This window comes from Adiantum capillus-veneris, chromosome 19 (genome assembly GCF_014529385.1).
Source record: "Adiantum capillus-veneris isolate H3 chromosome 19, ASM1452938v2, whole genome shotgun sequence".
In the NCBI taxonomy this organism is placed as follows: domain Eukaryota; kingdom Viridiplantae; phylum Streptophyta; class Polypodiopsida; order Polypodiales; family Pteridaceae; genus Adiantum; species Adiantum capillus-veneris.
Genome location: NC_140949.1, coordinates 45,036,987 through 45,063,857, shown reverse-complemented (window position 1 = coordinate 45,063,857; position 26,871 = coordinate 45,036,987). Strand labels below are relative to the sequence as shown.

The 26,871-nt window shown below is 43.1% G+C and overlaps 1 protein-coding gene across 2 annotated transcripts; it reads left to right on the top strand.

Annotated features, from left to right (window-relative positions):
• Positions 1 to 781: 781 nt before the first annotated feature.
• LOC147433928 (shaggy-related protein kinase epsilon-like) lies at positions 782 to 15,870 on the top strand. Of its 2 annotated transcripts, none has more exons than XM_086490553.1 (13): positions 782 to 1,473; positions 2,263 to 2,529; positions 2,916 to 2,993; positions 3,209 to 3,268; positions 4,232 to 4,504; positions 4,595 to 4,669; positions 5,128 to 5,184; positions 5,272 to 5,412; positions 13,488 to 13,538; positions 13,695 to 13,790; positions 13,871 to 13,954; positions 14,126 to 14,228; positions 15,376 to 15,870. In XM_086490553.1, exons 1-13 carry the CDS (start codon positions 1,414 to 1,416, stop codon positions 15,456 to 15,458), a joined length of 1,428 nt encoding a protein of 475 aa, XP_086346679.1. In that variant the 5' UTR covers positions 782 to 1,413; the 3' UTR covers positions 15,459 to 15,870. The 2 variants fall into 2 exon arrangements, with proteins under 2 accessions (XP_086346679.1, XP_086346680.1); XM_086490554.1 differs by lacking the exon at positions 782 to 1,473 and adding an exon at positions 1,833 to 2,193.
• The last annotated feature ends 11,001 nt before the right edge of the window (positions 15,871 to 26,871 follow it).

The following is a 26,871-nucleotide window of genomic DNA, read 5'->3' as shown; positions in this document are numbered from 1 at the left end:
TTGTAAAGTGTGGAAAACTCTTGTGGAGCTGGTCAAGCTGCAAGAGGTGGATTGAAAGGGTGGTTCAACCTCCCTCTAGCCCACTAGTGAATCAAATTTGGGAGGCAGTCAAGCAGTTGTATGGGGAGTCCAAGCAACACTATTAGCAGGACTATGGGAAGGTTCTCTAAGCTATCTTTTAGGAAGTGAGGTGTTCTCCTCTCTTCTAGGCCTCTCCTCTCCATTCTCCGTCTCAAGTTTGATTTCCACTGGTTGGGATGAAGTTTCCACCTTGCCCCCATTAACACAGGGTGCGACCCTGCCCTAAAAAGGTTGTGGACACGAAACCAAAGTTTGTAGGCAAAGGGGCCCACAATCCTGGGAACTTGAAGCGCTTTTGGTGTCATTGCAAAGTAGGGCCATCGCCTTTCTACAAGTGGCCAATTTATTGTCGGTTTATTCTGCCAAATTGGAAAGGCCTTGTCTGCCAGATCATCATTGACCCGCACCAGATCATCATTGACAGCGGGTCAATGCTGACTGCCACTTGGTGAGTCCACGTGGCACCGACGTAAAGTCCCTTGTCCAGTCAAGGAAAACGTAACATGCATCTAGACACGTGGCAGAAGGCTATTTGCGACAGCTGAGATATAGAGCCAGGTTGCGTGACATGGCACGATATCATTGGCCAGATTGGAGAAGCCAGCTGGCGACGACGTGGGTTTTAACTTTTCCCGCGGTAAATAGGAAAATCCCGTGACCCTGCGGCCCCTGCCTCTTTGGGGAGGTTTCTTGCAGCTCGTTTCTTTTCATTTTTGCCGACTCCACTGCATGCATAACATATATACCATAGCTGAGAGCTTGATCTTTTCAACAGCACGTGCTTCATTGACATAATTTAGGGCTTCTCGGTGTTGGGTTCATCTCATTTGAGAGAGAGAACCTGCACATCGTACATGCAGACCCCAAAAATGGGCTCTTGAGAAGAAACAGGAATTGCAAGCCCTCCTTACAATTGTGCTTTCCTCTGCGATTCGCCCTTCAACTGCCATACCTGTTAGTGCCTAATCAGAACATGCAGGTGGGCTCCTAAAAACCCATTCTTGGCTGCTTCTTCCCAAATCCAAAATAAGCTTGCTGCACCTTTCTCGGTAGCGCTTCAGAAGAATTTAAACACACATGCAAACTTGAGAAACAAGAAAGCTCTCTTTGCTCCTGTGCCCTTGTCTTTGCAAGGTCTTTTACTGGACTTCAGAAGAAAACTGTGAAGGTGCTTATTCCTGTCAAAGAGTTGAGAGCTTTAGGTCAAGCAATCAGGGTTGCGAACCCACGCGGCCTTCTAAGCACGTAGAATATCCTGCAGGTTATGGGAATTTCAGAAACTGTGAAGGCTAGAATTCCGATTCTTTCAATTTCATTTAACAGCTTGCGGCCATGCATGTCATGCGGCGTCTGAAAAGCTTTGCTTCGGGCCGTACATCAGTCCCGGAATCGGTAAGCTGAGTATTCTGTCATTCCCTGTGATTGAGCAATTTTGTTGTGTCCATTCTGATACTTAGCATTCTCATTGGTCGTCTTAGTGTTAACACATTTCATATATCTACCTTAGTTTTCTAGCTACATTGTTATGGTCCACAAACTATGAGCATCTCTATCTGAAGTCCCATGCCATGGTAATTTGGTTGAACTCGATTTTCAAATGGGGCCTGTCGCACATGATTTGTAAAAGCATGTGCATGCAAATGGTTAGACTTTGAGAGAGAGAGAATAAAAGTATGCGCATGCAATGGCTAGAGTTTGAGTGAGAGAGAGAGAGAGAGAGAGAGAGAGAGAGAGAGAGAGGGGACACTTTTTGAGCTGAGCTTGAGCTCAGCTGTACTTTTCTAACAGTGTTTCAATTCCCTTGCTCATCCTTAAACTTTGTGAGGTTTCAAAGCACTCAGCTCTTTCATGTACACATGAAACCTAACTCATCCTTCAACTTTGTGAGCTTTCAAAGCTCCTGGCCATATCTTCATGTCTACATGAAACCTGCAAGCTTGCATTCTTTTCAACCATTCAACTTGAATTCTTTTCTACCATTCAATTTAGATCTGCTCTGAGTTCCATTTTTGCTTGATACAAATAGCACTGCTCAGCAAATCTACATTTGAATCAAGGCCTCAGAATTCTATCATAATGCTGATGGACTTTCAATAATATTTACATGGGATGGTGGGTGAAAGAGATCTTTTCTTTCCCAGTGTTGGGTTGTTTTTATAATTGAACTGATGTGATAATCAGGGTGGAGATGCTGGGAAGAAGAGAGCGAAGGTAGAACAGGAGCAAGCTGCAGCACTGAGCCAATACACATTGAAAGGATCTGTTCAAGCGACAGACGTAGCCCACGCTTTGGAAAGGAAAATGGCATCAGTGAGAGTAGAGCCTGCCATAGCTACAGACAGCGCAAACGTGTTTTCAACAGAAATCAGAAGCAATGAGCAACTTCCAAAAGAAATGTGTGAGATGAGGTTACAGGATGACAGAGCCAATTGTCTCACTCAAGAAAAGGTAAGTACATGCGAGTCTTCTTTGTTTTCTTTTGACTTGGGCTATCAAATTTAGTGTTTGCTTTTATACTGCTTGGTGTGCTAGAATATGATCAAAAGTATCAGTTAGCTGATGAAATCAGATAGGATTCTAAACAAGTAAAGCATTATAATGATTTCTACTGCTAAAATATCAATTCTTAGGAATAGATCAAGGTAAGCTACAGTCTAAATGACTTGTAAAGCTCTTCTTATAGTTTAAATGCAAGCATTTATGTGTTTTGAATGATCGAGAATGTAGTTTTTCTGCTTGGATGCCATTTGTATACATTGGTATGACGCATCTGTATACATTGGATGCCATTTGCATAGCGCAGCCCTCCTCCTAATTGTCAAGTTCAATCACAGGGCATGAGTTGTCACGGTGCAGAAGCAGGCCATGTAATTGTCACCACAATCTCTGGAGCAAATGGACAACCAAAGCAGGTATGTGCTTACAAACTAGACAGTTGCATATGTAGTATGCCTGTTCTTCCTAAGCAGATAGTTTAAGTTCTCTGCCATATGTGTTCATGTTAAATCATTCACGGTTCGTGTGGTGGCATTTCATCATGTTAAGTGGCCCTCATTGCCTGCATCTGTTTTGTTTTGCAACTTGTTGTTTTCACCGCAGCTTCTCTTTGTTTGTTTTTGCTCTGCAGACTGTCAGTTACATGGCTGAACGAGTTGTTGGCACTGGATCGTTCGGTGTAGTTTTCCAGGTGTGTAATTGATGACTCTTACACCAACACCATTAAGTCTTTCCAACTACACAAAAGAAACATATAACAGAACAGTTTGCTTGCTCTTAGAGCAGTTCCCATTCTTTGTCAGGGATGTTGTCCCACTCTTTTGGCCTACGCCTTTGAAATTGACCTGCAGCCATAATCTGCTTATTGTCTACTTGAAAAATGAAGACCAGCTGAAGCCAACTCTGCCGAAATTGGCGGTGTTGGCAACTAAAATCTCCATTGAGAAGAAAAGCCTCCTTCTGTGTGTGAAACTGCTCTAACAGTACTGAAAGGAAAAGCATTTGCAAAAGCCAGGAAATGCACAAGCAAAAATCTGGCTTTTGTGCATTCTCTCACATTATGAAAGTGCAGTTTAGGACCCTGCTTCTGCTCACTTGTTCTGACATTATCATTCCTCAGCAATGTCATTTTGATAGTCACGTATAAGCGGCAGTAACCCATCCTTTCCAGGATAGTCAAAATTGTTAGGCTGCTTCCTTATGATGCACGCATAGCTAGCAAGTGATGACTCTGTCATAGCTCTTTACAAAGCCTTGGAAAAAGAGACCACTTTTATGTGCAAGAAGTAATTGTTGAAGGCTCTGAATTCAGCTATGGTTGGCAAATACATGTATAGGGAAGGTGATTTTATAAACTGTATAAACAAGTTCTCATTCTGGTGATCGAAGTGTATGTAAAGCCCTGCATTGCAAGCACGTCAAGTGTGTGTATTCAACTTCCTTCACTATATCCTAAAAATCTAGTCCACATGTATTGGTGTCATCATGTGCTTGAATGCATAGGCTTTTTACGTGAATGCAGCCAATACTAAGGTTGGGGCATACCTGCTTGCACATAATTTTTTTCACAATTGCCTAAGGTCAAATGCACTTTTGGATCTTTGATGATTTGTTATTCCCATTCAATTACTGATGCCCTACCGACGAAATGCAGGCAAAGTGCCTTGAAACAGGCGAAACTGTGGCGATCAAGAAAGTTTTGCAAGACAAGCGCTACAAGAACCGTGAGCTGCAGATCATGCACATGCTTGATCATCCAAATGTGATGACCCTCAAGCATTGCTTCTACTCGAACACCGAGAAAGACGAGCTGTACCTTAATTTGGTTTTGGAGTACATTCCAGAGACTGTGTATAGAGTGTCAAAGCATTATAGCCGAGCCAATCAACGAATGCCTCTTATCTACGTCAAACTCTATACTTATCAGGTGCAATAATCCATCTGGTGCCATAGTCAATTAAAGTTGGAGGTACATTTGCTCCTTTAATTACACGGTCTTATGTTGCCACTGTTCTAGATATGTCGAGCTTTGGCCTATATACACAACGGGCATGGAATAAGCCATAGAGACATCAAGCCACAAAATCTTCTGGTATGCAAAAGGCTAAATTTTGTGCAAATGTGCATGTGCACATGCTTTAGTTTGCATACTAGGCGTGCAAGTTATGCATGCCATGAGTGTCTTTCTCCATGCATGTATGTGCCCATTTCAAATGTGTTGCAGCCCACTTAAATACCAATGGTCCTTTAGGAATTTCTGGCAGGCACCCACCTAAAAGACCACCGTGGAAGCTAGAAAACACATGTGTGTGTGACATGCAAATTTATATGCCTATGGCTAAAGGCGAAAGTGCATATGGCGTATGAACATTACCATCTTCACATTGTAGTTACCCATGCTCACATTTTTGTATGTGTGCATGTGAGAGGCATGCGGAAGTTCCTGAAATTTTTGTAGATATGTTTATTATTGTGAAGTTCGTGCAACTTTTGTAGATATGTTTATCATGGTGTACCCAGGACCACTTGTTGAATGACTTGCATTTCCAGGTTAACCCTCATACTCACCAGTTGAAGCTTTGTGACTTTGGGAGCGCCAAAATGCTGGTAATTTGATGATAAATAGCAAAAAGTACTCGGTGAAGTCGACGTTGTAAGGTCTTTAATTGTTTGTAACATGTTAATGTGTTGCAGGTTAATGGTGAACAGAACATTGCTTACATCTGTTCTCGCTATTACAGAGCTCCAGAGCTTATTTTTGGAGCTGTGCATTACACCACAGCAATTGACATATGGTCATTGGGCTGTGTCATGGCTGAGCTTCTGCTTGGGCAGGTAGATTTTGTAAATCAAGCTAAAAACTGTTTATAATCACACATAGACACACACACACACAGAGAAGAGAATCTTAACGTCATAGGATATATATATATATATATATATATATAGAGAGAGAGAGAGAGAGAGAGAGAGAGAGAGAGAGAGAGAGAGAGAGAGAGAGAGAGAGAGAAATGAAATGAAATGATATATTAACGTCTACAAAAGGCCAAAATGACCTATGAGACCAACTGATTACAATGATGAGTCTAGTACCAAGTCTGGGTACAAACAAAGAAAACTACAAACAACAAACTCGGATAGGAGTGCTACCGACTCCCTATGGGTGGCTGGTAGACTGAGCAATGGTATCATGCCACAAAGGTACAAAGTGGGGATAAGTGTCACCATGATATAATATAGCAGTAGCATGAAGCCTATCCTGATCGACACTCTGGGTGTCGTGCTAGAGAGAGAGAGAGAGAGAGAGAGAGAGAGAGAGAGAGAGAGAGAGAGAGAGAGAGAGAGAGAGAGAGAGAGAAATGAAATGAAATGTTATATTAACGCCTTCAAAAGGCCAGGATGACCTATGAGACCAAACTGATACAAAAGTGGTGAATCTGTTACAATGTCTGGGTACCTTAGTACTAAAGTACTAAGTGTGAAAAGTGTGAGTGTGAAAATAAATGTGAAAAAACTAAATACAAAGTATTAAATAAACTTTTTAGGAGCATTCTGGGTGTGTGGCTAGAATGCTTCTAATCTTTTGTTGTAGTCTCCTCCGGTGAAGTGTGCTTCTGCATCTCGGTCGTGGTCGTCTCGATTTCCTAAGCTCAATCGCCTTGTCAATGAGGGTGCCTTTGGTATGAATGTGGGTACTCCTTTGTGCTCGCTGCTGGCCTCTTACTTCTCCTTCCATTCCTGCTTCTCTCGATCCGAAGAAATCTGTGATCTGCCTCTGAGGCTGTAGTGCTCTTTGTCTTCTCATTAGATTATCCCTGTGCCGATGTAGTTCCACTAGGTGTAGGCCTAAGCATCTTTGATCCTGGTATTGCATGACTATCTAGAGGTTCAAAGCCTTCTTTAAATAGGCAATGGAAACGCCCACGTATCTCATAGTATACGGTGCAATGGCATATGTAGTGTAATTCTGTCTCCGGCTCCATTCCGCATAACTTGCAAATTTTGCTCTCAGGTGGGATTCCCCTAAATCTGCCAAATTCAATTTCCAGCTGGTGTGAGGATGTACGAATCTGACCAATAGCACATCTCAAACCATGAGACAGGCGGGTATCCATGAAGCTCGGGCGAATCACAAAACCATCTTCAGATAGCTGTAGGAAGTTTTCTTTGTAGTCGGCCATCTTCGTGCCCAATTCTTGTGTAGGGTCTACCCATGTCCTCTTAGTGTCCAACTGTATAAGATCCTGGCGGATGATTTTATTAATCTCCGTTCGTGTGATTGCCAGTGATGGAGCCTCAAGAGAGTATTGGAAGGGGGGTAATCTTTCCATACTGAACCCGTGTCTCTGAAACCACGAGAACAGTTGCGCATACCAGCATGATGTATCTCCTTTCATTGCTAATTGTCGAGAGGATTCGAGGGCCAATCTAGTGTATCGGCAATTATTTGTATCCCACAAATCATGTATAAAGGACACTGATCTGGTAAGGGCTTCAATTTCTATCGGAGGGGCAGCTAGTTCCGCTCAGGTAATCGCGTGTGGTACGGAGGCCTTGGCTCTAATCATTCAGGAAATCATAGATACCAAAGGTCTCTCCATTGACTTCCAATTATCCTGATCCACAGATGGTCCCCAAACCTGGACCCCATAAAGCATAGCTGAAGCCACCACAGTATCAAAGAGCCAAAGTTTTGTTCGTGGTTCCTGAAACTGCACTTGTGAACACATCCTCTCCAATCTTCCCAAGGCCGCAGAGGCTCTGGACAATCTAGCATCCGTTGCTTTCTTAAGAGTAAACTTCGGTCTTGTAAATACCACACCAAGGTATGTGTATGCATCTGTGTACTCTACTGTATCCTGGCCATATGCAAATGTAGGTGCCGATCTCCTAACCCACTGCGGTGTGGTGTTAAACACCATAACTTTGGTTTTACCCAAATTTACCGACAGTCCGTTGTCCTCCGCAAATTTATGTAATGCATCTAACTGCCTCTGCATTCCATCTGGTGATTCTGCTATCAATACAATATCATTTGCATACAACAACAAAGGGATCCATGACCCTGCAAGCTGAGCACCTCTGTCACCCTCTCTATCAATGTAATCTGATACCTTAGATAGCTCCATCCTGTGCTAATGGGGGGGTGTAAAATGTGGTACATGGGAGGGTCAGGAGCAAGGGCTGCCCTAATGTACGCCGCTGGGTGGGCCATCATCTAGGCCTCGTCTCTTCCCAGCAGCTCGATGTGCTGCGGTCCAGATCTCCTCAATCTGTTTGCGGTGGAGTCGTGAGGCTGGGCCTTTGGTGGCATGTGGGCGTCGTCTCGCCCGGTTAGCCTCGGCCTGCTGAAGGGTCACTCCCCTCGCTGGGTTTGGGAGTGGGAGGGCTGTAGCTCTCTGAAAGAAGTTCGTAAGTTGTGACTGTCTCCCCCCACCTGGGTCTCTGTAGCTAGCTGCAGAAGTGTCCCTATGCCTTTGTATCTCTAGCAAGCAGCGCCCCAACTCTCTGATCTCGAGAGTGCATGATCTCTCAGAGCCTGCCCTCTGAATACATGCTCGTATCGACCTCTGATATCCACATAAGCTTTGCATCTGCAAACAAAATGCTCCTCACTCTTCACTTCCTCTCTACATACTCTGCACATTCTCTTCTCCCTAGGAATGTCATGAGCTCGCCCCACCTCGATCTCTAGGTTGGAGGGGAGATGTGATCCAGGTTTGTCTCGTATAGAGGTGCTAGAGATCGTGTCGGACCACTATGTTTCTTTCACTACATGAGAGATGAAGTTGAGGGGAGTTGGGGTCTTATTGGAAAGGTGGCAAACTCTCAAGGTCAAGGTCGTGTGCTCCGAACCATGCTCTAATCTGTGTGTACCATGCTTTGTCGTACCCAGACTCTGATATCTGCATAGTTGACTCAAATGCTTGTCGTGTGAGTTGGTCGGTCTGGAGTCCTCCACTACCATGGGGGGGGGGCAGGGGGTGGTGGCAAGCTCTGCCTTGATGATGTCCCGTGGCACTTTGTGCTTGCCTTGAAACAGGTGAGAAATCATATAGATATGTGGTCTCTCAAGCCGTGCCCGTTGGCTATCTATCAATCCGGGTGCCCACGCTGCCTTGCATACAGCAGGGCTGGAGTGACTAATGCGTTGAATAGCCACCCTTTCGTGCGGGGCTCTTGAAAGTGTGCCTGATGGCATCTCCGCTCTAGCATGGCAAAGTGCTGGATATCCTTGGGTGAGTGTCGATGGCGGCTTGTGCCATGGAGAAGGGTCCATGTCTATTGGTGAATGTGACCCTTAGGTAGATGTAGGAGGTGACCACCTCTACTTTTGCTGCTGTAAATGTGGCTTCTTGTTGGACTGATGTGGAGGTCTGGAAAATCATGACCTTGATTTTCCCAAGGTTCATTGTGAGTCCCCTGTCTGTACAAAACTCATCCAAGCCTCTGAGATGGCTCTGTAGGCCCTCTCGCAACTCTAAAATCAGTACAATGTCATTAGCATATAGCATAATGTGGACTAGAGTACCTCCTAAGTCTGCTCCTATCCCTCCCCCTCGTAGGATGAAGTCGGGGATCCCGTCGATGTAGAGTCCGAAGAGGGTCGGGGAGAGGGGTTATTCTTGCTTAACACCATGGTGCTAGCAATAGACTCTGACATACCACTTGGGTAGGGGACTCTCCCATCTCTCTCATAGAGAGCATAGATGGCCCATATCATCTCTGAAGGTATTCCCAAACTCTGAAGTCGTTGAAAGAGCCTCTCTCGTGGGACGGTGTCAAATGCTTTGCGTTAATCCACAAAGCAACATTAAAGCCTCTGAATCCGTACCTTTGTCCCATCAATGAGACAACGCAAAACGAAGATGTGTTCGATGGTGGAGAAAGTCCGCGTGAACTCTACCTGGCCTAGAGCTCGTAGGCCCTTAGCCTCCTCGTATGAACTAAGCTCACTCTCAAGAATTGTCCCATATAGTTTGGCCATTGTATGGCCAATCATGATAGCCCTGTAATTCCCTGGGTCCAAGGTGTCTCTAGATTTGTGGATCGGCACAATGGTGTGCCTGGTGTACTCCTCTGGGAAGAGCTCGGTTGAATGCATGTGCAATCAACGGGGCTATCGTGGGGGCTGTTGAATGCATGTGCAATCAATGGGGCTATCGTGGGGGTTGTATAAATGAGGTGCTCACTCTGTAAAACTGTATGATTTGACAATCGGCGGTGGTGTAGGCAGTAAATGGCCTTCTTGACCATCTCTCCTCTGAAGAAGGAAGAGCTCGTGGGTAGAGGCCCGGGTGATTGTGGGATTGGGGGACTGGTTCGGCACCTCATAGAGTCTCTCTGCATAGTCGTGCCATACATGTGGATCCTCAATAGGGGTAGTCGTATGTGGCTCGTGAAGGGTGCGCCATGCTGTGGCACTGCCCATGCTCATGAACAGGTGGTATAGCTCTAGCTCTTGTGCCTCCTCGAAATCTCGCCGCTTTCGGCTTGTGAGTGTCTTCATCTGGTGTCTGGCCTCTTAATTGGTGATCTCTCCAAGAGTCCGCTGAGCACGTAGCTGGCGGTAAAGGTCTCTTGACTCATCATCGTACCAGCAGTTCTATGGCATAGTCCCTTTTTTTGTTTGGGGGGGGAGTGTGGCCTATGTGGGTGGTGTGCGGGAAAGAACTGATAGTTGATGTTTGAAGAATAGATGTGATGTGGGAGGCAAGTGTAGGTAGTGGTGTAGAGGGGTGAAGCAAAAGGAGTCCCTTCTTGACCTCTGCCGAGTATAGGGGGGCTAGCTCATGTGTGAAATGGATCGTGGTGTGTGGGGTGTATGCATGTCATGGGTGTGTGGGATGTGGCCTCGCCAGTGAGGCAGAGTGCAAGATAGGTGTGGTCGCCTCTAATCGCTGTGGGTGGGATGGTGAAAGAGCTAAGTAAGTGGGTGGTCTCTCTGGATCCCATGATGTAATCCACGGTACTCCCCCGGGGTTGCAACGCCATGTGGTATGCATCTCAGCCCTCCTGAAGTAGGCCACTGTGCCATCTTGTTATAATAATGAGACGATGTTGAGAGCCTAATCTGAGCAAATGATGAAGGTAGTTTGCGGTGCGAGCTGTGTGTGCAGATTCTCTCATGGTGGCCTCCTTCTATATGGTGAATAGTGCCACCTGGTCCTCCGTGTCATATGTCTCACATTGATTATGGCATGTCTTGGCATTGAAGTCTCCCATAAGGAAGACTTCCCCTAGTGTAGAGTACTCCATATTCTCATATGACAGGCATGTGTATGGGGATGATCTCTCCTCTCCCTCCCCTGCTGTCTCTGTGGTAGCAAATCTGGAGTCTGAGGGGGCAAAGTAGCAGAGGGTGATGTAGATAATCTTGGCTCGTGATAGCTCAAAGCGGATTAAAAGGTAACGGGCCTGTGGGTCCCGTGCAATAATCTGTATCCTGCTATGGAGTCCCTGTCTGAAGAGTATAGTCACCCTCCTGACCTTCATGTGGTGTGCTGTTGAGTGCTCTCTTGAGGTGAAGATTCCATAGTCACAAGGGACGCATTCCGGGACGGGGGAACGGGGGACGGGGCTGAAATGGATTTTTAGTGTAAAAAAGAGAGCGGGACGGCAAGTGGGGACGGGAAGCCCGAAAAAGGGCGTCCCCTGTTACTATGGAAGATTCCCATTGAAAGCCCTGGATCTTCGGTAGACTCCACTCTAGACTCTCGTCCGTGTCTCTCAGAAGGATGAGATCTTGCCCTCTCATCAACTCCTCAAGCCTCTTTGGATGTGTCCTTAGAAACCGCGAGGTGGATTTCCTCGTGTGTCTTATAGGCCGCGAGTCCCTATGAGATGGTCTTGCCATCAATGATGACTCTACCATCTCAGTATACTGCTTTCTTCCTTCCTTTACGCGCTTTCTTGACTCTAGTTATGCATGCTCGGTGGTGGTCCTGTTGCATCTTCGTGATGTTGTCGTCAAGGTAGATAGGGGGCCTCTAGAGCCCTCTCAGGATCACCATCTTTCGGATGAAGGATGTCCGAGACTCCTCGGAGGTGAATTCGAGGATGAGGGCTCTTTTTTGTGGGTCGCTCTGGGTGTGGACCCCTCTTCTTCTTTGATGCCAGTCACTCGTACATTGAGGCGGCGGGCTCGTCGCATCTTCTCTTCCTCAATGGTTGTGTGTATGATGAGCGAGCCTCATCTATTTGGGCTTCCGCTCTCGCTTCCTTTTTGATATTCTTCTTGACTACAATCCATCCTTCCTTGGTGTCCTCCGATTTGTCGTCGACGCTTGCCGTGAGAGCTTTGGTTATACCTTCCTTGAGGGCTTCCTTGGCTTCCACTTTGATCTCTCCTTCGGGGGTGAGGGATGCGATAGAGGCACGGAGGAGGTCGATTTTCTCCTTAAGCTCTTCCTTTTCTTTCTTCCATTCTTCTTGCTCCTCCTCTCTTTTCCTCCCATTTCTCCTACTCCTTCCATGCTTCCTTCTCTTCTCCTTGGTCAATCATTTGACCTCTTTCTCAAGCTTGTATAGCCGGTTGGCGAAAATGTTGAGGGTGTCCGTGATGTAGGCATTATCTGGTTTGGTCATCTCCTCCGTGGCTGGCGCAGGATAGAGGGCTGCAAGGGGAAGGATGGGATCAGCCAGTAGTGCAGCAGGCCAGCGCGCACAGCAGGCAGGCAGGGCGCAGGGCAGCACGCGCGTAGTCCCAACACAGTAGCGCAGGCGCAGGGTAGGGGTCCCAGCACAGCAGCGCACGCAGAGAGAGAGAGAGAGAGAGAGAAATGAAATGAAATGAAATGAAATGAAATGTTATATTAACGTCTTCAAAAGGCCAAAATGACCTATGAGACCAATCAGTTACAAAATAGTGAATCTAATACCATGTCTGGGTACAAAAGAGAGAGAGAGAGAGAGAGAGAGAGAGAGAGAGAGAGAGAGAGAGAGAGAGAGAGAGTTTTTTAACGTTGTAGGAACATTCCACAGAGAGCCACCCGTGTTTGTATGTATGTGTCTTTACATTCAAAGCTTGGATATGTGCTTGTTCAAGCCCCAATAAAACATAAAACTAAGGGTGGGTTCAGACTGGAAGGGTGGAAGAAAAGCACCCTTCCACCACTTCTAGGCTGAACACGGGAGCTTAGCTCTTCCGCTGCCCTAGTATTCACACCAGGTGGTAGCCATATGTGCTCCCTTTACTTGACATGGCAATGCGCCATAGGTTGGAGAAGAAAGCTGTCATGGGTGGAAATGCTCACAAGGCAGGTGAGAGAGAAAAAGCTTCTCTTCCTTGACGTGGCTGCCCTGTCAGCAGCTTCCACCGCCCTATGTGAACAGGGCAGGGACAGAGACGATTTCTGATTGGCTCGCAGCAAAAGCGTCCCTCTTCCTCCGCACACTGTGAACAGAGCCTTAGTATAAATTTTGCATTTGTTTACACCATCTACCCCTGTATTTTGTGGTAATTCCTAAAATATTCCTGAGATTTTAAAAATTCCCAAGAGTTGTGTCAATTTTGGATGGATTCCTCCAATTTCACATAGTTTGTTGTTTTGATAATAGAGATCTATATTTAAGTGTCTTATACAAATATTTTGTGCCAATCAGCTCATGAAAATCGGTATTTAACGTTTACAAATCATGAAGTGTTTTATCTCAAAAGCCCACAATATTATCCAATTTCCTACTTTTGCTCTCTTCTATCAAGGGAGAACCAGTGCCCCTCTGAAACGTTACAAAACATTACGCCTCGAGAGATTTTTTGAGATTGGGAATTTCCAGAAAATTGGAAGGGGGGGTTTGGGGGAGGGATTGGTAATTTTCTCTTCTTTTTATCACTAGAACCTCTTGCCTTTGTATGTTGAATGCAGTTTGTTGTATTCTCACATTGATGACATTGTTTTAACGAACAGCCTCTTTTCCCCGGGGAGAGCAGTGTTGATCAACTTGTTGAGATCATAAAGGTTAGTGCCTTGAGCTGCCTGATGCTAGTTTAATATTCTGTCAAAACCTTCTTGACGGCATTTGTGTCAGAATTACCTCTACTTGCTAACTCTTAACTACCCACATTCTAAATCAATCATGTTGTCATCTCATTGAAGTTTCATTTGTCTCTGAAGATACTAGGTACTCCCACAAGGGAGGAAATCAAGTGCATGAATCCAAGCTATACAGAGCACAAGTTTCCACAAATTAAAGCTCATCCTTGGCATAAGGTCTGTCGAAGTTTCGTTGCTCTTTGCTAAGCATTCCAGTAATCAATAGCACTTCGTTGACATGAGGTAAAACTTTTCAGATTTTTTCAAAACGCACTCCACCAGAGGCAGTTGATCTTATATCCCGTCTACTCCAATACTCACCCAATTTGAGATGTACTGCCGTAAGTGTTTAAATGAGCTCACAATGATGATATGTTGCATGTGCCACACCATATCCATATTTTTGCTATAGACCTCCATTGGGGGTCTATGGTAAAAATATGGCTATGTTACTACAGTTTTGAGTAAAAGTTTTCTTTAATCCATTCTTACCTTGGATTTCCTCATTACAGCTTGAGGCTTGTGTGCATCCGTTTTTTGATGAGCTACGTAACCCTGCAACGAGATTGCCTGGCGGCCGTCCCCTTCCTCCTCTATTCAATTTTAAGCCATCAGGTTAATGCCTGCAGAAACTGTGTTGTGTTTTGTTTTTTTACTCATCTTTTTCTTGCAGAAAGTAGTTTGGATCTTTGCTATGCATAGAAAGCTTAAGCATAATACGTGATTACAAGGGCATATCTGACGTGCAAATCTGAAGGGTCTATCTTGGCATATGCTACAATACACTTTTTGGCCTACTCAATGCCTTAGTAAAGCATAGAATATTGGGAGCAATTGTGGACCGTTGGGTAAAGCTTGTTGATTAGTGCCACATGGGAAGCTAATGATGGCAAACATTCATTTTTGCTATTTCTTGCGAGGAGGAGGAAAAGGAGGAGGAGAGAGAGAGAGAGAGAGGAGAAGTTCTTATTGCCGTAGGAACAATCCCAAGAGACCTCAAAGATCTGTCCGAGAAGTGTTGAACTCAAGACCTCTTAATAACAAGACCTCTTAGTAAAGAGGTAATTGGGATAACCAGTCCATGAGAAGAGACATCTGAACAATCCTATGAGAGGGACATGAATGGAGCATTGTCTTATGTAGGCCTTGTGAAAGATGATTGACATTTGTTTTCCTATTCCTTTATAGAGGGGCATTCAGTGGTGGTTGGTCACACACTCTTTCTTATCCTCTTTTAAGGTGTAGTTCAAGCGCAGTGCATTCTTGCGATTGTGAGAAGTTATCATGATGTGCACACTCTTTCAAGATATGTTGGTTTCCTTTTTTGAGCTTTCAGGCATTTATTATTAATTGTTGGCCAGAAAATAGAAAAGCAAAGGAAATTAGGCAATTTTAACTGAATCACATACAAAATTATATTTTAATTACATATGCAAGCCTACACCTAGTTGGCTGGCTATGAGGTATGTCTTTTATTAGAGGGCATGAAGTTCATTCAAATATCAAGTGTTTGTGACTATGTCGATTCTCTTTCAACGCAATGGCGATGCATAATTGTGGTTGTTACTTAATGTCCATTCTGTTATTGATCACCATGCTTGTTGTTGGCATTATCAACAACATAGCCACGATTGTGTGTTCGGTTCTTTCTCCCTTTTTCCTGTCTTTTCTTTTGCACACATTGGTTTTCTATGTTCTCTTCACATCAACAAAAGATTGTGCCTTGACATTCTCATTTGTTGTGTGCTTGTGGGTGAAACAGAATTGAAAGGTGCCACGCCAGAGTTGCTTCAAAGGCTCATACCAGAACATATCCGAAGGCAAAATGGCATGCTTGTGGTGTAAAAAGTGGAGGGAGCTCATGAATTATCAAGGTTCATGACAGTGAGTGTGTCGTTGGTTGTGAGAAGCCGGTTGTCTCAGCAATGCTTCCCTCTCTCAGGGGATTCGTATGTATTTTCAGTAATGCAAAGCCACTTGTCTTATGTGAGTTGTTAGGCATATGGTTTTGAGTGCAGACAGAGAAGTTGGCATCACAGAGGCAATGTCAAATATCTCCCTTCCATCACACCTCACTTTTACTAACCATTGAAGCTAGTGATATGTATATTGTGAAAATAGGCAGATTCTTATCACTTTTCAACACTCAAAAACACTTCAAATTTTGTACAATATTTGAAACTTTTGTAAGTGTGTTATTTCCTTGCTGAGTGATTTCAAAGATTTAAAATGCCATTTCTTTTGAAGTGGGCTGTTTCTTGGTGGTGAGCGACTATGCAATTCCCAGTTATCTCAGAATTGTTCCCAAAGGTGTCGTGTGTATGTGTGTTATAGAGGTGCCACCTGGTCTCCGGGGGTGTGCCTCAAGAAATGTTATACCATGTGCATTCAAAAGGAGGGGCATTTTAGAGGGAGTTTTTTTTAATTGTAATTAGAGGAAAAGGGGTCATTGATTAGTTGCCTCACAATATGTAAGTACAGAGGTTTTGTAATACCATTTGAATGCACATGATCGTGGTTTTTTGTAAGTTGCACTCCCTGAGACCCTGGTTAACCTGCTACTTACTCCAAAAACCATTGACTGTCAACCTCGAATGTGGTGACCATTAGTTTATGAGGTGGTTGCTAGGTGCATGCAACAATAATTTTCTTCTGTATTTGTATCTTTTGTGATGTCTATATTGTCTTGCGGGTAATTTTTATTCTCTCTTTTCGACGCTTTGTCTTTTTTATGGGTGGTTACTGATGTTTTTGCTCTTAATTTCATCTATTGATATTACATTTTTGAGGTTATCTATATATGCTAATTGAAGTTGCTCATTGCTGATTCTTTGTTTCTATTTCTATTATGCAAGGCGTTATACAAGGTAGCTGTAATCTGCATGCTCGTCATGTTCTGATGGGGTTAGATGGGAATCGGGATAATGCTGGTTAGTGCTTTATTGATGTTTATCCAATTATGGTCTTGTCAAATTTGCAGCCCCACTCTACTAGCCTTTCCTCGCCGGAATTCAGAGTTGCAACCGTCATATCCAACACAAGTCAACACTTGGAATCCAAAGGTTGAGCGTCTAATCAAACACTCGCAGGTCAGCGTTGGAACTCACTAAGCTGTTGACCTTTCAGCAGCCGGAATAAATGGATATGCGTCTGTCTGCTTCTCTTCCAATGGCATGGGTCCATATTTCTTGCACACTTTGATCATTGATCTCTAATCGCTTTCTTCACTGGCAGTTGGCCTGCTTCCTGCATGCATGTTCTCTGCATTGCAGCTGTCCTTCACTGGCAGTTGTCGGTAGTGCCCCCCCCCCCCCCCCCCCCCCCCCCCCCCCTCCCCCTCCGGCTGCGACCCTTGACGGTCGGGAATGATCACCAAGTGATCATATTTCTGTAATGCAATTCCCCCATGACTCCCAGCATTTGCGCATGACCCCCAGCCTCCATCATTCGCCATGCAATCACTTGGGAATGGGAATGGTCACTTGGTGACCATTCCTGTCACCGTAGCTGTTGTGAGTCCAAATGTTATGGTCTCTCTCTCTCTCTCTCTCTCTCTCTCTCTCTCTCTCTCTCAGAGCAAGTCCTCACAGCATGCGAGTATATATTGGCGTGACAACATGCAATGCGAGGCCTCTCTGCAGGCTGCGAAATGAACAACAAACACCTCGCATGTTATTGCTTGTCGGACGCCCTACACGGCCTGGACACTCTGCTGAAGTTAAATCAGGTTGGGTCCAGTCTGCTGGTGCAGGGCAGTGTAGCATTACCAGGGGACGGGGGCGTGAGGCAGCAGGTTCAAGTTGAGGGGAGCAGTTGGACACTGCTCTGTGCTAACAACAATTTGTGTAGGGCCAGCGGTAGTCTAGAGAATTTGAGGCAACAGAGCAGCAGTTTACGCAGGTAGGAGAGCCCAACAACGCACGTAGGCACCCTCATGGACCAATCAGTTGCTATTGATACTTATGAAACCCCGCCTAAATCGAAAGCGATAATTAGGCGGGGGTTTTGAGAGAGTGCACCATCTCTAGGCTTTGTGAGAGGAGAGAAACTGTCTAAAAGATGACTTGATGTAGGGTAGAGGAGCCAGTAAAAAACCGGGTGCCTTTTTAAGGACCCCCCCCCCCCCCCCCCCCCCCCCCCCTCTTTTTGTTTAACAATAGTAGGCTCCAGTTTAGGTGCACAAGCAGCCCAAGGCGGGACGGTTTAGAGCAGACGTGGGTGATTCTTATTCGTGTTGGTGACGGTTCAATCCTTGTTGGCGTTGGTGCCTCTAATTGCCCCCCAAAACCGTCTTCTATTTCGCCCCCCTAATTCTTATTCGTGTTGGTGATGGTTCAATCCTTGCTGGCGTTGGTGCCTCTAATTACCCCCCAAAACCGTCTTCTATTTCGTCCCCCTTTTTGTTACAAAGGATTTCGAAATCTTGGTCGCGTTTGAGCTGTGGAGTAGCGATCGTGCTGCCGTCTTTTGCTGTAGATGCGCAAGTTCACGATGCATCAGACGCGCCTTCCCTCGCCTAGATTGGTTCTGTATAGCTGGAGCTAGAGGCGCCAAGATTTCAGCGCCTCTAAACTGGCTCCTCTACCCTATACGAAACTATAGGTGATGATTAAGGCGGACCTGAGCCTTTTGAGGGGTGACATTGAAAAAGAGATGTATGCAAATGCGGAGACTTACAAAAAAGATTAGAGGTTGCACTTGTTGCTTTTGAGTCTTGGAAATAAAAAATGGAAGAACACATGAATGAACAGGATGCATTGATCGAAGCACTTAAGGGAGAACTCTTAGCTTGTAAAAATACCCCCACAAAGGAGGGAGAAGATCAACCTTCAATGATAAAGGAGCTCGAAAGCAATAAGGGACCGGTGAAAGTCCTACGTGATAAGAGCAGAAGGCACGAACAATCGCTTCATGGACAGAGCACCTATTCAAAACTCAAGAGAAGGTATAAAGCTGAAAAGTGGATTGACGACGCAATGAAAGGAAAAGATAAGATGCATGAAGCTACACCGACATCCACTATCATCAATATGACAATTGAAGAGGAGCAAAAGAGGAAGACTAGAGCCCTTTATGTGCATGTTACAAGTCTCAAAGACATTGAGAAAGTAGAAGAGGAAGTGAAAGAACTCTTGAAGCGCATGGGCTTATTTGAATCCACACACAGAGGGGCTTGGAGATTGGGAAAGAAGGGAAGTGATGAGAAAGGAAGTTCCAAGGAAAGAGCACTCATTATACGTTTCCCTACGTTGGAAGCTAGGAAGGAATTCCTGAAGAAGAGACCAACACTCAAGTAAACTGGGATATTTTTGGGTGATGACCTCACTAACGCAAGTAGCACACATGCAAGAGTTGATGCTAGAGATCAAGGCAGCAAGGGAGAAAGGAAAAACAGAAGAACTTCTTTCTACAAGGGAGTGAGAGTAGTGGTTTTGGAGAAACGCACAGCATGACGGTGCGCGACCTATAGGACCAACCTTAAAATGGTAGTATAGAATTGTAGTGGATCAAAGAAGCTAGATGTAGGCGCATTGAGAATAGCTTTAAGGGAAGAGACATTATTTTTTACTCGGAGACGCACCAGACTACTGGTGGCACATTACCTAGAGTGTCGGGATACCAAGACTACTTGTAGACAGGACGTGAGATCAACACAGAGGACATGGGTTAGGAGATGTGGCAGTCCTATTTAGGGAGGAGCTTCAGCCCCTCATTTGTATTGTCTGGAGAGATGAGCAAGCTAGATGTATGTGAGTCAGAGTGAGAGCGGAGACCGGGAGGCCACTCTACATTGCAATATGCTATTTTGCCCTAGCACATCTCATTATGCATCGTCCAAAGGGTAGTCACCCTACATGATATTGGATGAGGACATATGGGAGTTCTTTAGAGATGGAGATTTCATTCTTTTGGGAGACTTTAATGCAAAGACGAGCCAATCTCAGACAGCTCTATGATACCTCAGAGGAAATGCTGAAAGAATTGGATGTCAATGATATGGGACTGGCCACGTGTTCGCAAGATGAGGAGCACATTGGATATGGAGATAGACATGGGGATTGCACATGGACTAGCCATCATGAATGGCCTCAAGAGATTTCTAGTATCGAGTGGGTTCAATTGTTTTTCTCATAGACATGGGGCTAGCATAGTGGATTTTGTTTTGGCTCGGCCCAATTTTATACCCTCTATTCAGGACTTTACACATATCGGGGTAGCAATAAATCATGCCCACCTCATGTTCATTGTCTCATTTCACTTCAATATAGCTTGAAGTCCTAAAATGAATTTGGTAAAGTTCGGTCGTGTTGGCATCACTTTGTGCTCTTGTCGACTCTGAAATCATCGATTTTTTTGACTACTTGGCATGTAGAGTTGGTTAGTCACTTTTGAAGCTATGGACTTGTCCGCTACATAGTCCTGATGTTACTCATCCAGTTTTGGCTTATTCGGAGTCAGTTTGACTTCATATGTCAAATTTGACGCTTTGTAGCCTTCGAGCTGTATTCTGCTGCTGGAGAGCTTTTCTAGACTGTTTCCATGATACCATCTAGGTACATCGTGTATAGACCGTGTCTATAAGCTGCTCGTGGAATTAGAATCCAATTCTGGCATGTGGCAAAAACCTAGAGTATTTACTTGGGACCCCCTTGATTCCTGCCAAAAGGTCATCTTGTGATATGAAAGTGTTCTATTATATAGGGGTATGCTACAGTTCAAGACTCGTTTAATTTGGTTGAGTTGATAGGCCACTATGGTCAATTTTGTGTCGTAGGACTTTGTGCACAGTTGGGTTGTAGGTTTTTTTCTGACCTAAGCTTGCTACCTGGCCGTATAGAAATGTTCATTGATAAGTTTAGAACTTACTCCTCATGTCTCCTGTGAGACGGTGATGTAAAATGACAACTGTAGACTCCGAAAATTGCGTGCGAAGAAGACAAAAAGCTCTCTTCCCCAAGAGTGACTAGTGGAAATGAGGTGATTTTGGGGTACTTTGGATATTTATACTCGGACTTCTCAAACTATTTTTTTCCAAATTTCCCTGTTAGTCATACTACGCCGTGAAATCTATGTCAGACTCAAAAATTTCTTTAATCGGATTCCGTTAGCTCATTCTGCAAGAATTTGCAAAAGTAGGCCTTGGCGGCTTAATTTAAGCTTCCCGCTTCCATTTGGTCAATTTGATTGAAAATTTTTGTGCATGTCCGCCTTGTCCCTCTCATCTCAACGTATCTTCAATTTCTCTATCTGAGCTCCTTTGCTATTTATTATTAATTTTTGACTTATTTATTGAAAAAATCAAAGAAAATAATAAAATGCACTAAAAAAGCAAAGTGAAAAATAAACAATTAAGAAAATCCATTGAGAAACACTGCTTTATTGTTTTTTGGTGAATTTCTCCATTTTTAAGTCCCAATATTAAGAAAAATGATGAAAATAAGCGAAAAATGTTATTTTTGATATATTTTTTGATAGTAATATACACTATTCACACTCATCGGGGAGATGTTATCAGTTAAATTTTTCTGTTGATGATTTTTGTAATTTAAAAAAAAAAAAACATTATTAGGTAATTTTATAAATTTGAAAAAAAATCACACGTTAACATCCAACTTTTTCCTCCCTCTTCAAACATTGCCCTTAATTACTTACTTTCCTTTCACCCTTCTTAGATGGCATACTCCGGGACGACTTTATACATGGGTTGAACAATTGTGTATATGCATAGCCTTGGTTGGCTCTACCATGCTTCGAAGATCAATGCAATATAAACCATTATGTTGTGCAAGAGTTGGGTCTTGAGTAATTAACTCAAGGGTTTCTGTGGTCGAGGTTTCCTGTTGCTGTTTCCCAAAGACCAAATCTTGTAGCTTCTGTGCTCTTTGCTTTATTGTACCGTCAGGATGCTTTGACACGTTGAATTCCTGAGCTGTAGGTATCAATGATGACGGTTGTTGAGCTTTAACTCGCCACTGGTATCTTTGTTTTTCATTGATGAAATGTTGTGGTTGAGTGTTTTGAGACTTAACTCTCCACTACTTCATCGGTTTTACAGTTTGCGGAGAAGATAAGTGCTCCTTTTTCCTCCAAATCGATCTTGTGCTAGGTTCCCTGCTCGAAGATTCTCTTCTTTGTGTCTTTAACTTTGGAACCTTCTTCGGTACGGTAGATGATGTTTAGGGCACCCAGATTCGAGACAGCTTGTCCTTGAGTTGTGCTTTTGGTACCCAAATATACCTGACTCCTTGCATTCTACTTGTAGCATTTTCTTGTCTAGAGGATGAAGAAGACTGATTGCTTCGTGGTTTCTTTTGTTGGTAAACTCTTTTCCATTCCAATTTGCTTGGTGCAATTGGAACGATGAGTTGTCCTCCTTTAGGTGATAGCATGAGTTGATTGGTATCCCAATATGCTATTGCCTTGTACGTCCGCATCCATGCGGTTCCAAGAATCATTGTTTCACACGTGTTAATCTAGCAAGCATACAAACTGATGAGGACATGAACATCCATGTTCTATCACATTTAAGTTGACTACTCCCAATGCCGGTGTTGGGTTCTTGTTGCATCCTTTAACAGCCGATATCCTCGATGTTAAAAACCGATTCTTTGCTTTCTTGTATGTGGAATAACTGACTGTATTTACTCGACCTCCTGTATCGACCAATAAATTTTTGCTATGATTGTTCAGCTGTACTTTGATGCGAAGGTCCATTCCATCTAACCATTCATCATTTGTTGACACTGCATCCTTCTGTAATTCCCATAGTCGTTCATTTAGTTTCAGAGATGATAATAGGTATTTGTTGATTTTTGAGAGCAACTTTCCCTTTGAGTACTCGAAGCCGAGCTTTCTCTTGGGCTTCATCAATGACCTGCTGTCTTTTTGTACATTGATTATTAAAGAATTGTGCAAACCACCGTATGCTGAACATAGAGAATTTGCTCCTAATTTTCAAAACTTATGTTGTGATTTCTATCGGGGCCTGCTATGAAAATTGATGTTAAATAGTATGTTTCAACTTGTTTGATTAACCAAAAGATCAAAGCAGCAACATGTAAGAAATTGGGACTTTTACATCCTCTTCCCATTCCTGAAAAACCTTGGGAACACATTTCAATGGATTTTGTTACTGGTTTTTCCCTCACTGTTCACAAGCATGATATGATTTGGGTTGTTATTGACCATTTTTTAAGCATGCATACTTCATTCCTTGTAAGAAAATACGAGTCATAGCACATCAAACTGCACTTCTACTACTTAAAGCTGTCTTTTCACATCATGGTTTTTTTTGAAGTCATAATATCTCATCGAGATTTCAAATTTTGTAGTACTTTTTGGACTATTGTTTTTGAAAATCTACACTTGATTTTACCTCTGCATTTCATTCTGAGTCTAATGGTCAAATGAAAGTCACTAATCGCACTATCATTGACTTACTAAAAGCTTACTCAGCCCAAGAAATGGGATGATTACTTGCATATTCTAGAGTTTGCATATAACAACACCACTCACACTGCCACATGTAAATCTCCATGTGAAATTGTGTATAGTCACTCTCTTTCTACTCTTGCTTCACCTTTCTAATGTTGTGCTTGCCATTGATGATTTTATTGCTAGTTTTTCTGATGTTTATGCAAGTGTTCATTCTGCCATTAAACATTCACAGGAAATTTACACTAAGCATGCTAGCAAGCACAACAAGGTACACCAATTTAAGAAGGTGATTATGTTATGTTTTGCATTGAAAAATGAAGGATCAAAAGTGTTGATAGTAATGTTTTTGTTAAACTTGCTCCTCGGTATTATGATCCATGCAATTTTTTTGATGTGATTACTGATGTTTCATTTGGTATAGACTTACCTTCACATTGGCGCATTCACAATTCATTCCACGTTAGTCTTTTAAGACCTTTTAGAGGACCCCTACCTACACATCACATTTATGAGGATCCACCTTCACGTGTATCAAGAAGAAGAACTCATTCTTGCTTAAATAGCTGATCACGAGACCACCACCACACGCACTGGCATTGTTTATAATCGCTATCTTTTGACTTTCAAAGGCCACCCTAAAGAGGATGCCAAATGGATGCCTGAAATATTTTTTCGTAACTTTCTAAACCTTCTCCACACTTTCTATCACTCACGGTCCAATTGATTCTCTATTGAGAAACTAAGGACAATTGCTATCCCTGGTGGGAGGGATGTTATGAGACTGGGCACCCTCCTGTTATTACTGGGATAGTTGGCATAATGGTTAATTATGTGCTGTCTATTTGATTTTACTAATAGTGAGTTGATGATGATTTGTATATTGAAATTTTGGGAGTTGAAAAGGAGGCACTGGCAAATAATAGCCCTCTCGGCCATTTTACCTTTGCATAGTATATTAGACTTTTTATTCAATCAGCCACTACGGTTGCTTATAAATAACTCTAGTGAGAAATCACCCTTATGGGACATGCAATAAGTGATGTGCTCCACTCAAGTACTAAAGAGGGCCCTCCAAGTTTGGCACCCAAAAACTCAAATAATAAATTAATACCAAACTCCACAAGAAGGGGTGCCGTGGGCTTAGATTCTGCTAAGTCATATCATGTACCCTCTAATCATGTCTACAACTCTTACACTCTATTTTTGTCAAATATATTCTCTTTATGTGTATGTGTGTGTGGTCATAGTTTAAGAGTGTATGTACTTGGAAATTGGAAGAGATGGTGAGAGGTTGACAGGGAAGTGTGCAAGGGTGTGCAAGCAAGATTGGAAGTTGGAAGCACCGTTCTTCCCACCTCAGAGAGAGAGAGAGAGAGAGAGAGAAAGAGAGAGAGAGAGTGTTTATAAATAGATGTGTATATATGATACATAACATAGCCTTATTCATTATCAGTTAGATTTTGAGTGCAGTCAAACAATAGAGATTGTTTGTCACCTATCAACCATTCAATAAGTTATATATAAATTATTGTACCATAAAAAAATACCACTACACCCTCTCCCTCCCATTCTCAATTTCCCCTTGTGTCTCTCAGATGTGTGTGTGTAGACAAACAATAGAGGGCAGGGGTATCCACCACTTTAACTAAAAAAAAAGAAAAAGGAAAGGGTGTGTGCATGTGTGTGTTGTGTGTTATGCATGTCTAAAGTGTGCGCATCAAAATGATGCAAGTTTGTGAACATATGTGTGTGCAAATATTTCATGTGCACGTTACTTAGGGGGGGATGTGTGTGTGTCCAATTCATTTGTTTGTGCATACATTTCATGTGTATATCACTTAGGGGTGTGTGTATGTGTCTAATTCATTTGTTTGTGCATACATTGCATATATATGGGATATGTATGCACACGTTTTATAGGTAAATGTGTGCTTGTGTGTATGCATGAATTTTTCGATGGCTATTGCATGTGCGTCCATGTGTTTGCTTGTGCAAGAAAAAGAAGTGTAGTTACTGTCTATTTCAATGCCACCTTAGTTGAGTTGTATTGTACACAACCCTGTGGATGCATGCAAGTATAATGTGCTGGTGCCACCTCTTTGTGTTTATTTCACCAACATTTCCAAATTTATCTATGTTGTGACTTTGAGAGTCAGTGAGGTATGCATAGGAGATGGTTAGTTACTTTACCAATCTACTAGTAAAACTGTGATTAAAGCTTACAATTGCCAAGGACAAAAAAAAAAGGGGGGAAGGGGGGGGGGGGGGGGGGGGAGAGAGAGAGAGAGAGAGAGAGAGAGAGAAACTTAAGAAACATCAAGGCTTTTATTCAATGATGTGAGTACATTGCAGTGTAAAAGGGGAGGTGTAGTCAATTACAAGAGACTAGCTAGGGTGATGGTGCAACACTTTTAGAGAATAATTGCAAAACTATATCCTATTGCCTATCATCATCACATGCCAAGGACATATTAGTAAATCCATGTGAACTTACTTGTTATCAATGTCGACAACTATACGTAAAAAGGTCATAGATACTACATGAGAGGGAGACTCCTTTGGAAGATAGTGGTTGGAGAGGTATAGGTAGGGTCCAAGCAATTTCTCTATTTGTTTGTTAGTATGTACATAATTTGTTATACCCTTGGATAGTAGTACTCATGTTCTATTAACTTTTTAAAGCTCAGTTCACTTGGTGCCATTCCTTCTATGTATTTCTTGGTTGGTGGTAGGGAGAATAAGGGTAGAGGGAGAGGGACTTATGGGAGACACGGGTGTGGGGGAATAATTGTGGATACCCCCAATCTTCTCTGTTAAGTATTCGTAGTGTTTGCAATGTATATGATATACTCCACACCATTATTTTTATGGTGATTATCTTATTTTGACTAAAGTGGGATCGTCTTAACTTAGGGGTGTGCCCTATGGGTAACTTTTGTGTGTGTGTGTGTGTGTGTGTGTAGCCCACCTTCTTGCCCCATGCTAGGAGAACCAAAGATAGTTGGAGGCACTAGGCCAGGACTAGGCCCCCATAGGAGTCCTACGCCCACCAATTTTTACCCTTTCAAGTACTCGTAAGGATTGACAAAAAATTTAAAAAGAAAAATTGCTCAAGTAATTTCTTACTAATCTTCATAGCCTAGCAGCCCTTTCAAGCCCATTTCTGTAAAAGGTATTCATCAATTTCTTGATGTCATGGGCAACATCCATTGCATGATCATTGAAAATAGGATAGGCTTAATTTATGAGATAATTACATTATAAGAACAATTTTGAAGGCCTATTTTCACTTTTGTGGATGGATATATTTAACAGGTTTGACTAGTTTTTTGTTATGATCTTTGCAAGTTATTTGTTTAGGTAATTAGATGCCATTCTGATTGGTCACTTCTAGGTTAAGGAATATGCCATAGTCTCCTTGCGATATCTCTTTTGGTAGGATAGTGGAGTAATGCTATTTTCATCTAGAAAATAGTTAGGATCAAGGTTGTAAATAGTGCTATTTTCATCTAGAAAATAGTGAGGAGCAAGGTTGTCAATAAATAGGATGTCATCAAAGTATCTAAAGGGGTTACCCATAAGAGAGAGTATGTGTTTATGGAGAGTATCCAAGAGCTTGTAGTTGTAATCATATTTTCATGAGTGTAGGTACATACTACACCATAGAACAATGAGCAAGAAAGACCCATAGACATGCCATTAGTTTTCTTGAATATCTTTCCTTGACATTGGACAAACATGTTGTTTATTAGTCATGTATTGATGGTAGTGGTTTCTCGTAGACTAAAGAATAGTCAAGCTTATAGGCTTGTGTAGACTT